Below are 16451 nucleotides of genomic sequence, written 5' to 3' on the forward strand. Positions count from 1 at the left end.
TAATAAATATATATGTAATTAAGAATGTATTTGTGTACTGAAAAACAAATATATATTTTTCTTTCATTTAAATATTTTATTCCGTCAGAAGTAATATATACAATTTTATGTCTGTATTGTTTTAATTATTAGTATACAAATTAAGTATTACCATTGAGATATAATGAAAAATCAAAAAAAAAAAAATGTTTTAATTTATTATAAAAATATATCAACACGTATATATACACAAATATCACCGTATATATTATGTAATCACATATATATATGCCCCCCACACATATGTGTCCATATATAAAATATATATATTATGGCAAATGGTATATATGTGAAATTATTCTGCTCATCAAAAATGAAACTATGGAACTGAAATTTTGTTTTATTTAAATATACAAATATATATACATGCATACAAAAATACTTACTAAAATATTTAAATTCGTATATACATAAATACTTACACAAATATTACTTAATACATAAATGCGTATATGTCAATATGAAAAGAATTGTATATAATTTTATCTTAAAAATTTATTTCATTAAACATGTTTTTTTCTTTTTTTTTGCTTTTTTGTGTTCTTTTAAATATGAATAATTACTCCCAATGAGAAATATTTAAATTATTATATAAATAATTCTGTACCATATTTTAAACCGCAAGAGAAATTATTTATTTTCGAAATTTATTAAAATAATACATGTATATATATACGCCAACAGATATATGTTAAATAAGTACACATATGCATAACTGTTTAAAAATTTTTTGCATGTGTATGCGTATAAACAAAAAATATATATGTACATATATATGTATAATATATATTTGCATGCCACACCTTGTCATTTTTGATTTTGCGCATTATACGTCTAATATATGTAATTTTTTTTTTTTTCAATAATTATTCTAGGAGAAACTTTAAGTTCCATTAAATTTACCATTATTGAAGATCTGAAAAAAAATATCAAACGTATAAAAAAATAAAACTAAAAAAAAAAAAAAAAAGAAAAACAATGTCAACAGTTAATACATCTTTAATAAATTAAAAATAAGTTCTTTTTGTAATTTTTTTCATTTTATATTTATAATATTAGAATGTAATAACAACCGTTTACATGCTGCCTTATCAGAGAAATTACTATTTCAATTTTAACTACAAACATGTTATAGGAAAAGTATAATGAAAAAAATTACTTTCTTGATAAAATATGTATATATGTATATATTCGTTTACATCATAAGTATAGAAAAAGGGCCTACTGACGTGTTTATGCACCGAATGGATAAGAGCCGAATGTTGAAGTATTTTACTAAATTATAACTATTATAAGCTTGCAAAAAGAAAAATATAAAATTTCCTAATTCTATATAAAAAATAAAATTATTTCGCGAAAAACATATTTTTTAAAATGCACAAAAGATAGTTGAACATTTACTATAGAAATGCATGACAGTTTTCCTTTTTTTTTTTTTTTTTTTTTTTTTTTATTGCAACAATAAAATCAATAAATGTTCTCCGTATTTAAAACTATTTATCAAGAAGAAAGAATATATATTTATAAACTTAATCTACAATTAAAAATAATTATTCTCACTTTTAATATCCCTTTAAAAATAAAGCACATTTGTAACTTTAAGGAAAAAATGGAAAATAACATATATGCACGTTCGCTGTACATTTTTTTAAAAATAATTTTATTTCACAAGAAAAATATATAGATAAACTAAAATTTATTTCTTTTTCTTTTATCGTAAAATCAAATTATTATGTAGGTTCATTATTTTAAAAAGTTTATGTATGCAGAAGATCTTCTATTTTGAAAATGATGGAGTAATCTTCATGAAATTCTATTAATAATTTTTGCTTTCTTTACATTTTTTTTTTTTTTTTTTTTGAATTAGGCATATTATAAGAGCATATTTCAATTGAGTTCATTTTATTTTAATATTTTTTATTTTATTTTACTTTATTTTATATTATTTTAATTTTTTTTTCACTTTAATTAATTAATTTCAGCCATATTATACCGTTCTATTGCTCTAAATGCATGTTAACCGACAATGTAGCTATTTGGGAATAAAATGAAGGGGTAATTTTTTTTTTATCTTTTCTAATGATTAATAACTAATATATATCTTTACTTTAAGGGGAATATCCTCTTTCTATAATGAATAGTTTAATGTCATTCTGTGTAAGCATATTTTTATTTTGATTTCTTATTTTATGTTTTTAAAAGTTATTTTTTACACACCTTTTTCCTCTTCAGTGTAAGAAATAAAAAAAAAAAAAAAGAGTAAAATGGTGCTAAAAAAATGCAGTTAAAATAAGATTAAAAATAAAAGCCTTTATTTTTTTTTCTTTTTAATGTATATCTCAGCTTTTAAAAATATTAAATTTTGTTCATATAAGGAACATACATGTAAATACGAGTTGCAATGTATATTCCTTTATAAATAGCATACATGTAAATACGAGTTGCAATATATATTCCTTGTAAATGGCCATTTCTGTTTTAGTTGGTATATATATACGTAATATGTTGTTTCTCTGTTTCATAAATTAAATATATATCTCTATATACACATATACGTGAATATGCATATATAGTTAAAATTTTGGCTAATATTTGTATCATCATACATTTTATAAACTTTTCTTGAGAAATGTTTGCCGTAAAAAGCGTGCAACTACCATTTTTCTTATAACTAAAATGCAAAGCAAGCTTTTATTCAATTATAAGATTTAAAATGCTTATCATCATATGTGTATAAAAAGCATGTTGCTAATAAACCTTAAGTAAAATCATTTTGCGTTCTTATTTAAAAAAAAAAATATATGTATATAATAAAAATATTCATTTTATATGCGCTTCTTAATAAATGTAATAATTTTAAAATAAGAAGAAACCTATGTTTTCATATCTTTTTTGAGCTCGAAAATGTACAATAAAAAAAATTATGCAAAGAAATATCATAGAAACGTATGCATATTACATATGTACATATATATATATATATATATATGTATTTATAAATATATAGCTAGATGCAATTTTAATAAACAATTTTTACGTACCGCTAAAAAAAAAAAAATTAAAATAAAAAAAAATATATAAATCTATCTAATGTTAAAAGAATAGCGATAATAAAATATATTATTTGTAAGATACTAGCTTTTTTTTTTTCTTTTTTTTTTTTTTTCTTTTTTTTTTTTTGAATTTCGCTATCTCCATAACATTGTTTAATACAACCGAAATTAGGGGGATGCTCAGCATATTATGGAAAATATTCTTATAACGGAAAATAAATATATAAATAAAACTTAATTAACGTTATACGACAAAATTATTAAATTGTTATTTTTAATTTTATGCTAATGATTTCTTTATTCTTTGGAAAGTAAAATTTTTTTTTTATTTTATATAGTTATATATATGCATACATACAAATACGTTGTGCGGTGCTCTAAATTTACATATCGCTTCCTTTCTTCTCAAATAAAAGGTTACGTATCCAAGTAGCTTGCTATCTGTAATTAATTAAAAGTGAATACAAAGCAATTTAATTTATAAAATTAATTTTTTTTACCTTCTTTTCTTTTTTTACTTTTTTCTTTTTTTTTTTTTTATTATTTTTTTATTTTTTTTTTTTTTTTTTTTTAATTATGTGAATGTATATTTTTATATCCTTTTAATTTTTTATGTATCTCAAGATGAAAAGTTCTTGTAGGTTGCACGTGAAATAGATGAAGCGACAGATTTAAATTTTGAAAACATTTCTTATATGTTGATATTTTCTTATGTATGTTTCATAATCAACTTTATTTTAGAGTCATTTTTTTTGTTCTTTTGATTGCCTTACAATTGTTATATATATGTATATGTAATGCATGTATATGAATATGTATTTATATATGCATGTAAATGAATACTTAAGTAAGCATGTATATGTATTCATGTGTATTCATATGTATTTATACATATTTATATATATTTATATGTATATATAAGTATTTATAAGTATTCATATGTATTTATATGTATTTATAAGTATTTATAAGTATTAATATATATTTATTTGTATATTATTCATTTATCTACAAAAAAGCTTGAACTCAAGATTTAAAATTTCTTTTTTGACAGCTTTACATAAAAAAGGCGAATTCGCAAAATACAAAATAATCGTGCTTATACCTTATATACAATTTTTTTTACTTATTTTTGCCCCCTTTTATTTTACTTCTATGAAACTCTTTTTTATTTATAAATGCTTTATTTACGTATACTTTTTATTATTATTATTATGTTTATTTTATTTGGCATTCCTTGAATTTTCTTTGAAAAATTCTGCTCAGTGCCTTTGATGCTTATGAATGTTTTTTTTTTTTAATGGTTAATGTTTATAAAAGTTTTCTTCTTTCTGAACTTTTCTTCATTTGTATTTCACATATATATGTATGTTAATGAAATAACATTTTTCATGGGAATATTTAATATTTAATGGTACATATAGTTATATTTACATATATAATGAAAAAAATAGTTCATATTTTCCACATGTATACAAAGATACCAAGAGTAAATAACATTTAAGGTATGGACTATTCCAGTCTGTATATCCATTTATGACTATTCATTTACTTTTTCATTATTTGTTTCACTACATTTTCACGATCATTTTTACGACTTTTTCACGATAACTTTTAAGACCCTTCCACGTTAATTTTTGCGATATCTTTTACAACCTTTTTTCGCAATCCCCCTTAACGATCATATTCTCTAATTTTTTCTGGAATTTTTTCATTACCCTTTTTTTAAGAATTTGTATTTTAATTTTTTTCTTTTACTCAGTTTTATTAACAAATTGTTAATATAATCTTATTGCTTTGTTTACAGTACTTATTCATTTTTCATAAATTTCGCTTTTTTGCTGAACACGAAATAAATATAAAAATATTGTATGCATGTAAGTATTTACATTTTAAGTTATACATATATATATATATATTACATTGCTTTGTCAACATAACCCACAATTAATTTGAATACATATATATTTATATGTATAAGGAGATTGTATGCCTTCTAAACAGTTTAAAACAAAAGAGAATTCCATATTATTTCAAAGTTTTCCACATTTTTTTTATTGCTTTTTCTTTTTTTTTTTACATAATTCATATATTAATTTTGCAAAATGCACCTATTTTGATATAGGACATTCGTAAATTTTCATGTACAATTCTCATGCTTTATATACATACATAAATGTATATATGTGTTTATGTATATGCGTATGTATTTATGCATATACATATGTAATTATGCATATACGTATGTATTTATGCATATATGTATGTATTTATGCATATATGTATGTATTTATGCATATATATATGTATTTATGCATATATGTATGTACATAAGTATAAATTTATAAATATCACACTTAATTGCCGCATTTTTTGCATGCAGGCTTAGTTTTACATATAGAAAAGTGGTATTGTAAAATTTTTTAATGGTTCTGTATATATAACTGAACAGAATAATGTATGCATTTAGTATGTGTACACATGAGTATATGGAGAACATGCTTCTTTACACATTCAGAAGCATACATATATATATATATATATATACGTATACACGCATGGGTTTTTACATTATGCTGTATTATTATTTATGTTAATATACTTTTACATTGATGTTAACAAGTTTATGGAAAATTTTTTTGGGGAAAATACATCTCTATAGTTCAATATAAAAATGTGTCGTTAGTCCAGAATTAAAAAAAATAGAAAAAAAAAGTAACACATTTTGCACACTCAGACATAACAAGAATTAAAGATGTGTTATTAACAGATTAATCTTATTATTTGTTTACTTAATACAAAATATATTTTAAAAAATAAAAAGCATTAATGTGCTTAAGTTGATTCATAATGCTTATGTTCACAGACTTTTAACTTAGTAATAGAAAAGAAAAACTCTTATTACTTTTTTATTTTTACCATATACATTTTTTTGCTTTTACTTCTTTATTTTTTGCTTTTACTTCTTTATTTTTTGCTTTTACTTCTTTATTTTTTGCTTTTACTTCTTTATTTTTTGCTTTTACTTCTTTATTTTTTGCTTTTACTTCTTTATTTTTTGCTTTTACTTCTTTATTTTTTGCTTTTACTTCTTTATTTTTTGCTTTTACGTCTTTATTTTTTGCTTTTACGTCTTTATTTTTTGCTTTCACGTCTTTATTTTTTCCCTTTACCTCTCCATATTTCTCTCTTGCCTCCCCATTTTTGTCTCTTGCCTCCCCATTTTTGTCTCTTACCTACCCATTTTTGTCTCTTACCTACCCATTTTTTCCACATATCTCCCTACTATTTTCTCTTCTCCATTTTTTTCTTTATCACTTTCGGCTTCTTCACTTTTTGTTCTGCCTATTTGTCAAAATGAACAGCACATATTACGAATTAAAAAACAGTTCGAACGGCAATATGCTTGATGATTTTTTAAGTTATCCTAATTTTTTAAAATTCATTGATAATAGTAATAATAATGACAATGAGAATTTTGAAGAGTCTAGAAAATATATACATAGGGAAATAACTAAAACACTGAATGCAAACTCTGCAAAAATAGGTAGAAATTCGGATGAAAGAAATGTACAAGGTAGTAGTAATAATAATAAGACTTTATCAAAAAATATAAAAAATCAAAATAAGAAGGACTATTCATACAGTAGCAGTAATAAGGACGAGGATGAAACGAAATGGAATAAGAACCGTAACAATTACGTAAATTACAGCAACAGTAGTAGTAGTAATAGTAATACTTATAATAATTCTAGTATTTATAATAATGCTAATAATTATAATAATGCAAATAGTTGTAACAATGGATATAATTATAATAGTGCAAATAATTTTAATAATGGAAGTAATTACAACATTAATAATACAAAAAGTAGCAACACGGTCATATCATCTTTGCAAAAATCTTCAGTTGTACAGAATGAGGTATGTGATAATAAACGTGAGTCAAACAGTTACAGGAAGAAGAGTGAAATAAATAATGAGGATGCGAGCAGAATAAACGAGGCTATTTTATTAAATCAAAAAGAGAATTTATTAAAACATGAATTCTTTTCTTCAGAAGAAAATAAAAATGCGTTGTATGAACAAGCGGATGATAAAAGAATAAATCGAAATTTAATTCATTTCATTTTCGAAAACGAAGAGAAGTTTAACTTCTCAACGAAAAGTAAGGAATTTCATTCGTACGAAATGCAAAACAGTAGTAATAATATTAATAATATCCACGACAATAACAATAGCAATAACATTAGCAATAATATTAGCAATAATGATGGTAATAACATTAGCAATAACATTAGCAATAATGATATGAATAATTTTAGTAAGTATTATAACAGCAATTATAGTATTACTGAAGAACCGCATGCGAATGTTTTGAACTCAGGTGAATTTAACAATACAAAAAAGAGACCAAATAACTTACTACCATCAGCTAAAGTAGAAGATAAAAAGAAAAAAAAGGAAAAAGAGAACTTAATCTATTTTTTTAACAAACATAGAGTTGAAAATAATGAGAGCTTAGAAAGAGATATAATATACAGTGATCCTTTAAAAAATAGAAGTCTTCGTTATAATGCACTCAGAAACGCCATGCACGCTGGTATGAGTAACAGCATTAATGGAAATATGTTGGACGTTAATAAGATGTACAAATATGAGAACAAGAATAAGGCACAAATTTTTTTCCAGAAAAAAGTGAACGAAAAAAAGGAAAATTGTAAAATACACAGAATCGAAAATAACCCTAATAAGTACAAAAAGTATAATAACTTGAAAGATAATTTTTATTTGAATAATAATAAAAAATATTTTTGTACAAACGTAGATTATATAAAAAACAAATCCGAGTTTTTCCTGAGAACTGACACAGATGAAAGAATATACGCAAATAATATGATGTACGACGATTATTTTACAATCGAAAATTTGGAGAAATGTGATGATAAGAAAGAATATAATAACAGCAGTGAGAGCAGGGTCAACCGAAGTAACGGAAACGTCAATGGCAATGGAAACAGTATCAGCAGTCGTAGTAACAATGGTGGCATGATAAAGAATAGCATGCTAGGGTATCGCTTCCGTAAAAATATAGATAACAAGGAATTCATATCAAATAAAAATAAATATGAAAATTTCATGGAAATAAACAACATAAATAAAAGAAGTATGAATGATGAAGAGTTCCGTGGAAATAGTTTGAACGATTTTTCTTTGGACGATTTTACAAGTGAGCACAGCTGTATGCGTAAAGACTATTTCAACACTAACATAAATAATGATGTAAAAATTGACTTAAATTATAATGAAGATATTGAAAATAATAATACTGTGATGGATGCAAATTTAAAGGAAGTAATTCCAGAACATAATAATGCAAAGTTATTAAACAATACACATTTTATACCATATAAAATTATGTATGAAAATCAAAATAAACAAGAAAAAAAATATAGGAATATTCATATTAATAGTAGTATTCAAATAGAAGAAGAGAAGGAATCTCTAGGCAAACAAATGAATAGCCTTTTGTCAGGTAAAAATACATACTATCAAAAAAAATGTGATACAGCAATATGTGAGAACTATGAAGCTAATAACAGTAGTAGCAATAATGGGGATGCAAGCGACCACTTATACAGTAATAGCAATTGCAACAGAAATAGCAGCAGCATTAGAAATATGAACGGAGACCATGGCATCATGAGCAAAGTGATCAATGCGAATGATAGTGGTGGCTTCACGAGAGAGTTACCAAAGTTTGAGCATATAGACATAGGAGGGAGTTACGACATAGAAGAGTCAAAAGAGAGTAACACAAATAAGTTGAATGACATAAATGAAAAGGAAAATTTTGTAGTAAAATTATTTTTTGGTAATTTGGCTCCAATAACTACAGAAAAAGATATGCACACTTTATTTAGTAATTTTGGTGAATGTGATTCTTTAATAATATTAAAAGACAGGAGAAGTAAATCAAGGGGTTCAGGTTTTGTTACTTTTTATAACATGCAAGAAGCTATAAATGCTATTAAGAGTTTAAATAATAAAATAATATTGTCTGGTGCACATAAGCCATTAGAAGTTCGTTTTCCTGAGAATAAAGAAGAAAAAAATTTAAGAACAAAATTATTAAATGCAGCTAAATGGAAAGGGAAAAAAATTGCCCCAAGTGGTTGTTTGGCAATAAGTACAGAAGATATATTAAATCAAAGTACATTAAATATGAACAGTTCGGGTAATAATAACGTTTCTCTTATTAATACAAATGATTCTTCTTATTTTTTTTCAGAAAATGATAACAATAATAATAATAATAGTACCAATAATAATATTAGTAACAATAATAATAATAGTACCAATAATAATAATAGTACCAATAATAATAATAGTACCAATAATAATAATAGTACCAATAATAATAATAGTACCAATAATAATAATAGTACCAATAATAATAATAGTACCAATAATAATAATAGTACCAATAATAATAATAGTACCAATAATAATAATAATAATAATAATAACAATAATGGTAATAGTAGTAACAATAATAGTAATAGTAGTAACAATAATAGTAATAGTAGTAACAATAATAGTAATAGTAGTAACAATAATAGTAATAGTAGTAACAATAATAGTAATAATAATAATATTTCTTATGACAAAAAGGAAATTACTACTAACTGCCATATTTCTAGTGTTGATCCTTTAGGTTGTTCTAATATTGATTACTATGATCGTTTTAGTGGAAAAAATCAGTTCGCTTATTATGCAGACGATTTTTATGATTTTCAAAAATCAACTAGCCAAACGACGAATGATATGTTAAATACAGAATATTTCAACAAGGTAGAAGAGTATAACAAAATGTTTACGTACAACTCTTATAACAAACAAGTGGAGGAAAATATACCGGATCAAATGAATAATACTAATTTAATAATACACAGAAAAAATTATAATCATTTTTTACCAAATTTTTTAATTGATAGTAAATCTTCAATAAACTTAGAATCAAATTCATTTGAAAGCACAACATTAAGTGCATTGGGACATCCTAATAATGATAATTTAGAAAGTAACAATCTGTTAAAACATTTTACTGCTTCTGAGCAAAATGAGGATAGAAGCCTCTGTGCGCTCCCTGAGATGAATCATAAGCCGGTGAATATACATAACGATAAGAATTTAGATCAAAATTGTAATAGTGGTACTAGTTCTACCAGTAATTTGAATATCAATTGTATGAGCGTAAACAGTATGAGCGTGAATAGTATCATTGCGAATAGCAACAGTGTGAATAGTTATGACACGAATAATCATAGCATGAGTAAATACGGTACGAAAAATTATGGTGCTAATAATTATGGATCTAATACTTACAGTGCTAATACGTATGGTTCTAATACTTGTGGTTCGAATACTTATGGATCTAATACGTATAGTTCTAATGCTTATGGATCTAATACGTATAGTTCTAATGCTTATGGTTCTAATGCTTATGGTTCTAATGCGTATGGTTCTAATGCTTATGGTTCTAATGCTTATGGTTCTAATGCTTATGCTTATGGTTCTAATACTTATGGTACGAATAATCATAGCAGTGGTAATTACAGTAACTCAAGCTGCTGTGCAAAGGAAGAGGTGGATGAATTTAACTTATATTTTTCAAGTTTTTTCAACAGCTTCTCAGATAAAGGGGGAAAAAAAAATGATGCAGATACATTATTCTGCTATCTAGACAAGAATAACAAATTTATTGATGAAGATGATAAAAGATATGAACAGCAAGAATTTTATTACCTTGATGATTTTCGTCCAGAGAAAAAAATTTATGAAAACAATAAAAGGGAATACAATGATTTAAGAAATGTACTGCACATCCCTAAAGAGATACACGATATCGTAAATGAGGATAATATTACTACTGATATATATGATAGTAACAAAAATAGTAACAACTTAGAAGAAGGATATAACAACATTAATGTACATTACTTAGGTTTCAACTTGTCTCATTTAATAAAATCAAATGAAGATATATTAGCAAAGAATGAAAATATATCGTCTAATAATACATACTCTAGTGAAAATGAAATAGAAGGCAAAAAAGGCGAAAAAAATGTGTTAGGCGATTATGATGATAAAGAGTACCAATCAAGATATATCAATAATAGTGCCATGTGCTACGTGCAAATCGCAGATTCACATATACCCACGAACCGCTCAGATATGGGCGAATCGAATAATAGCAATAATAATGGCAATAATAATAATAACAGTAAAAGCAAAAATAATAGCAGCAATAGCAACAGTAATAACAATCGTAATTATAGTATTGATAATAATTATAATGATAATAATTATAATGATAATATTTATAATGATGATAGTTGTAATGATGATAATTGTAATGATAGTTGTAATGATGGTAGTTGTAATGATGATAGTTGTAATGATGATAGTTATAATAATAATAATAATTGTAATTATAGTAATGATAAGGATAATAATGTTAATAATAATAATGATAAAAAAAATAATAATAATAATGATAAAAAAAATAATAATAATAATGATAAAAAAAATAATAATAATAATGATAAAAAAAATAATAATAATAATGATAAAAATAATAATAATAATAATGATAAAAATAATAATAATAATAATAATGATAATAATGATAAAAAGCTAAATATTAATAACAAAATAAGCGATGAAATGCTAAAAAAGTTAATAAGCCTATATACCAAAAACAAATCATCAATTTTCACTTCTCATATGCTTAGTTATCTAAATAATGTATTATGTGAAATAAATAACGACTTAGAAATATTCAACAAATTCAATGTGAAGACTTCAATCAAAAATACGAATGACAATAAAAATGCAAAACAGTAAAATAGGAAAATAAGGAGATTAACATGGCTTGATGTTTCTCTGATTTGACCCCATAAATCTCTTTTTCAAAAAACATATCGTATATATTCATACGTATTTATATACGCATGCAGGTAAATTCACGTACACAAGTATATATGTATATAAGTGTATACGTGGGCATGCATATAATACCCTTGATAAAGTCGTTCATCATTCTTAGCATTGATAAATACTTCATCTTTCCTTGCTGTTTTTCAATGATGAGAGATATTTCATTCATAACAATTTTTGTTTATACATTTAAAAGAGTTCTTTATAAGAGCCCTTATATGTGAATATGGATATGCATATATTATATACATGTGCATGTATATATATGCTAACATGCATATATTCCTATAGTGCACAACTTACGTAAAACTAGGGGTATTAAAAAAAAAACAAAATGATGAAATAATTTACAAAAATACGTGTGGTATTCAATATATGCTCTACTATTCATTATTATTTTATTATTCAGTTCTACGTATGTAAGAAATAAAAAAAAAAAAAAAAAAGGCTATTATTTTATTAATACACCTAACTGCAAATGTATTATGTATGTATATATTTATGTATTTATGTATATGCATACAAATCGCGCTTTATTTTTTATTTTACTTATACCCATATTCGCATGCATTACGCCTATATATATATATAAATGTTCATATTTATGTATATTTATTTATATATAAGTGCATAAAATACGCGTATTCTCCAATACATGCTTAACTATATTAAAAGTATAAACCTTATAATACAAACAGATGTAATTTCAAAAACAAAAAGAGAAAATTTGTCTTTTTGATAACAAGAAATTATGTAACTGAAAATTTTATATTAATGATTACATGAATTATAACTATATGCACAACCACTATTCCTTTACTTTTTAATAAAACATAAGTAACTCCTTTGCCTTTATGGAATATAAGCTCATGCATAATATAATATGCATACGCGTACACGATGAACTTCTAAATTTATTATTGTTATCTTGTTTCATATCATTTAGTTTTGTTTTATAATACAAACATTTTATTTTTTTTAATTTTTTTTTTTTTTTATTGAGAACTTGCTTAAATTTGTGCATGTTTATAAAGCTCATTATTTTTACTGTTAAATTTTCTTTTCCTTAAGCCAATAGATATGTCCACACATGCTATTAGCGGTATTATCAAGAATATTTTTTTAGCCTTCGCACGAACATAAGCATATATCTGTCTAACATTATATATATATATATATATATATATATATATATGTATATATGCACATATTTTTACATTTTTGCTCGTATATCACCATACAACTATTTTGATATCCCCAAACTTTACTCTTGTTTTGGAAAATACACAAATATATCTTTCATTTTTTGCTTACATGAGAGAATAGAAAAAAATAATCACTTAGTAAAAAATATTTACAAAAAAAAAAAAAAAAAAGAAGAAAAGGATCAGAAAAAAAGAGATCTATGTAAAATTAAAGAAATAAATAAAACAGAGAATATAAGCATATATATTTGCCAAAGTAGAATTATTTATGCACATTAACATATGTACAGTTTCAAACTGGAAAAAGCAAAATTTTACACATCCTTTATATCACAAAGATAAATGATGGAAGTATGAAATATTGTGAAGATAAAAGACAACTTGTCAATTTTTTCAGACGCTTTTAAATTATCTATATACATGTGTAAATGAATAGAATGACTTATTATGTTTTGTACTTGACCATACGATATGGCAGCGACAAGGATAGCAATTAAACTGTCACTATTAATGTCATAAATAGCTAAATTTTGTTTTTTTAAATTCTGATTTGTGCAGGAAATTATTTCACATATTATTTTACTTATGTTATCTAAAATGATGATCTTGTCAATTGGGTTGTTACATTTTTCAATCTGCAAATTTACAATTATGAACATAAAGAAGTCCAACCATGTAGACACTTTTCCAGTATCGGTATAAATACATACTCACGTGTAATAACTCACGTGTAATAACTCACGCGTAATAACTCACTCGCATGATATAACACATGTTCACACAACTACGTATACATGTAACACATTTACGATGGCTCATATGCTTAAATTATATGAAATTTTAAAAAAATACACAATGATAGTTCTAATTTCTTGACTAAGGAATATTTTACAATTTGCACAATTTTCAAAAAACATAAATGTATATATATGTACAAAATTATGTACAATTGTACTTGTTTCGTTTTCAAACCTGTTTAATATGAAAGGAGAGTGTTTCCACGTGGAATAAGCTAACATTTTCTAGACCTAATTTTTTTAAAAAACAATTTAAGTCTTTTCTAAGATAATTCATTTTTTCTTGAATTTTAGATTCTATTTTTTCATAATATTTAATTAATTGTTTCCATATGATGCTATATAAATAAGAATAGGTATATTTAATTAATGAAGTTTTTATATCTTTTCCAAAAAGTTTTTCATTAGCATTATTTTGTAATTTTAAAGTATCATCTACGATTGTTATAATTTTTTTCCCTATGCAGTTTTCATATCCTTTGACAATAATGTATGTATAGATAAAATGTGATAATTTTGAATATAAGAACTGTCTACAATTTCCATTTTTATTAAAAAATAAAGTTAAATCATTTTTATATTTTATTAAATCTTTACTACTATTCTCATTAGGATTGTTACTAAGATGATAATGCAGGGATACATTTTCTTCCCATTGCACTCCCCATTCCCCTTCCACAGGTATATTAATAAAAATTATTTTCAAAAAATTATAATTCGAATTTGTTTCTATTTTTATAATCTCACATATTCTATTCTCTTCAAAACCATAACTAGTATAAACAAATTTTGTATCACTTTCAATGCATTGATCAAACAAGTTTATATATATATCTTTTAAATGACTCTTACAAAATATATGCTTTTTTATAAAGTCCAAATCGATTTGTACGTTCATCAACGTTTTAACTTCTGGCAATAAAATTATATGACTATTCTTCGACAGCTTATTATACAAATTTTTGTATTTGTTAAGTAAAATATTTATCACTGGGTGACTTCTCATTGCTTCCGTTGTGTTGTTTCTTCTGGATTATAATTGACTCAAGTGGGTTTTCACTTTGAAAATGCATACATCTATATATTATTTATATACCATTACAAAATATTTGCATGGCATATAAACAATCCTATACTTATTAACATCACATCCGTAATAATGCCCTTACCATTGTGTTAAGCATTTTTTTTATATTCATTAACAAAGCAAAAAAAAAAAAAAAAAAAAAAAAAGAACGGTTTTTCAAGCGTATACTTCACTCAATTTCATTTGTAATTCCGCAAAAAAATATATGTTACCCGACATATATATATATATATATATATATATACCTGACTCATTCAAAAAGGATGATCATAATGTAAACTTCAATATTTCCATATTTTAAAATATAAATTTGTTCCCCTTTTTTAGAGCTTTAAAATGGTACAATTTTTTTTGCAGAACGTTTTGGTTATTCCGGAAAAAATAAAAATAAAGTAAATACAAAATGTATACAAAATAAATGCAAAACACATGCAAAATGTATACAAAATAAATGCAAAACACATGCAAAATGTATACAAAATAAATACAAAACTGATGTAAAAAAAAAAAATATAAAATACAGTAAAAAGCTTAATCCTGCATTTAAGAAATATATTCTATAAAATGTAGTATCGCCTCAGCAGGAAAATGAAAGAACCTCCTTGCAGAAGTTGAAAAAAAAAAATATATATATTATGTATGTATAATTATATGTGCATACCATGCACGAATCTATTGCTTTATATGCTATTCTTAGCAGCTCTTTTCTTTAATGTTAGAAGAATTGTGTTTTTACCTTCTTCGACCTCAAATGCACATAGCGAGCACCTCTCTTACCTCATTGTCAGTCTTTGACAGGAATTTCGTAAAGTTTAGTAACTCATTTAAGAGTAAACATTTAATTGTAAATTTTAAAACGGTTTGTTTTTTGCGTAAATTATTATCTCATTCAAATTATTGAAATGAAAAGGCAGAATTATGAGAGAATTAAAATTAAAAAAAAAAAAAAAAATGAAAAAAAATTTCAAAGTATTTTTTTTTCTTTTATTCCTTTACATATTATATATGTATATATATATATGTAAATAATATAATAAGGAAATATACAATAACAAAAAAAAATTTTAAATCTATAAAAGTATATATATAAAAACTATGTGGACTATAATACATAACTAAAAATAATAAAATAAAAGGATAGATTAATTATAATAAAAAAAAAAAAAAAGTGGAAAATGATAAAAAAAGTTTTGTAAAAAGATTAATAAATTATATGGTATATTATTAAGATTATGGTTAATTTTATATATACAAATCTAGAAATCTA

At 23.8% G+C, this 16451-nt stretch overlaps 2 protein-coding genes across 2 annotated transcripts; one reads left to right on the top strand and one right to left on the bottom strand.

Annotated features, from left to right (window-relative positions):
- Positions 1–6449: 6449 nt before the first annotated feature.
- On the top strand, positions 6450–12002 carry PmUG01_09048300 (RNA-binding protein, putative; the record flags this gene model as incomplete). Its single annotated transcript, XM_029005189.1, has 1 exon — positions 6450–12002. One exon carries the CDS (start codon positions 6450–6452, stop codon positions 12000–12002), a length of 5553 nt encoding a protein of 1850 aa, XP_028861803.1.
- A 1612-nt stretch (positions 12003–13614) lies between these two features.
- On the bottom strand, positions 13615–15103 carry PmUG01_09048400 (conserved Plasmodium protein, unknown function; the record flags this gene model as incomplete). The annotated part of the gene is made up of 2 exons (XM_029005190.1): positions 13615–13935; positions 14273–15103. The coding sequence occupies 2 exons, from the start codon at positions 15101–15103 to the stop codon at positions 13615–13617; spliced, it is 1152 nt and encodes a 383-aa protein (XP_028861804.1).
- Between the last annotated feature and the right edge of the window lie 1348 nt (positions 15104–16451).

Source organism: Plasmodium malariae, assembly GCF_900090045.1.
Source record: "Plasmodium malariae genome assembly, chromosome: 9".
NCBI lineage: Eukaryota > Apicomplexa > Aconoidasida > Haemosporida > Plasmodiidae > Plasmodium > Plasmodium malariae.